At 40.7% G+C, this 1,566-nt stretch overlaps 1 protein-coding gene across 1 annotated transcript; it reads left to right on the forward strand.

Annotated features, from left to right (window-relative positions):
- Positions 1-131: 131 nt before the first annotated feature.
- On the forward strand, positions 132-1,111 carry DI09_313p10 (uncharacterized protein; the record flags this gene model as incomplete). Its single annotated transcript, XM_013382564.1, has 3 exons — positions 132-224; positions 254-530; positions 558-1,111. 3 exons carry the CDS (start codon positions 132-134, stop codon positions 1,109-1,111), a joined length of 924 nt encoding a protein of 307 aa, XP_013238018.1.
- Between the last annotated feature and the right edge of the window lie 455 nt (positions 1,112-1,566).

A 1,566-nucleotide genomic window follows, 5' to 3' on the forward strand; every position in this document is an offset into this window, starting at 1 on the left:
ATTGATCCAATTGATCAATGGTTAAATCAAAATGACCAATGATCAGCTTTGGATTAAATCTTGTATAGATAAATTGGGTTGGAATTTAATGAAAAAAAATCATTGCGGACAACTTTTAAATTATTTTTTAAATGAAAAAGGAGCATAAAGATTGTACTAATTCCTCGCAACGCCACTGCAAAGAAGCCACTTTGCCACATATTCCATTCACGCTAGCAATGTGGGTTGGTTTCTGCTTAAATTACCATTTTAGGATTTTGGCCAATGCGATCCAAACAAATGCTCCGGTAGGAAATTGGTCAGGCTTAATATGGTTCGTGAATTGAAAAAAGCCCATATGGCCTCGTTTAAGGGAATCATCCTAACGTACAATTTTGGTGCTTTTATCTATAGTCCCTCGGGAAGCCAAGCTGTATCTCCAGCGGATAATGATATTATAGCCAAGCACGGGATTGCAGTGGTTGACTGCTCCTGGGCCCAACTCGATGCCGTGCCTTTTCACTTGTTTTCCAAACAGAACCAACGTTTGCGTATGTGAGCGACGATTTTTATTGTAGTTCCTTTCCTTATCGCCTCGAACTCTGTAAATTATGGAAAACCATGCAATCTCAATTGCGCCGAAGCCTTCGCGGCTTGCTGCTTCATATGCGGTTTTGATGGTGTCGGAGATTTGGTGATGAGCAAATTCAGATGGGGGCCTACCTTTTTTAAAATCAACAAAGCGCTTTTCTCCAAATATAAGACTTGCTCTAGTTCTGCAGAAATTTGCAAAATACAACAGTCAGAAATCGAGGCGATTCAAACAGAAAAGCGGATCAAAAAACTGTCTCTCGACGATCCAATCGACTATTTTGAGTCTGGGAATTCAAACCATGTGGTTTCTTCCGCATCAAGTGGTTCGGATGTATCGGATTTTGAGTCTGGGAATTCAAACCATGTGGTTTCGTCCGCATCAAGTGGTTCGGATGTATCGGATTTTTCGTCCTCTTCCGAAGATTCATGGTTTGACTCTCAAGCTTCAACTTCAAGTGGAAATACAGATTCAAGCGAGGAGTCAAGCGAGGATTCAAGCGAGGATTCAAGCGAGGATTCAAGCGAGGATTCTGATTGAGAAATATTATTATCCAACTTTCGCTTAAATCTGCTCGGTTTCTCGCCTAACCGTAGCGTGTTCACAAAATTCGATGGTTTACATAAAATCCCGTAACTTAATAAATTGAGCCTGTTAAGAGTATTTGTATCACCAATGCAAAGTTCGAAAATGTTGTCACCAGTTGACATTAAATTGCAATCCAATTGGCGGAAATCTTTTTTGTGGCATTTAAAAAAAGTCAATGATTTTGTTGATTTGAGCTGCCATGGAATTGGAATAAATTTAAATTTAGGGGTTGATAAAAAATTATTACCAGTTTTTCAGCAAACGATTTTAATGAAGTCATCTTCCGTTTTGACCGATGATTTTTTGCCACCGCCCCCATCTGAAGAGTATGCGGAGGTAGGCATCCCACCGACACCGCCGCCGCCATTGCCCGAGGATTCAGATTTTATCCCTCCTCCTCCTCCTCC

Source organism: Mitosporidium daphniae (assembly GCF_000760515.2).
Source record: "Mitosporidium daphniae strain UGP3 chromosome Unknown contig-313, whole genome shotgun sequence".
NCBI classification, from domain to species: Eukaryota; Fungi; Microsporidia; genus Mitosporidium; species Mitosporidium daphniae.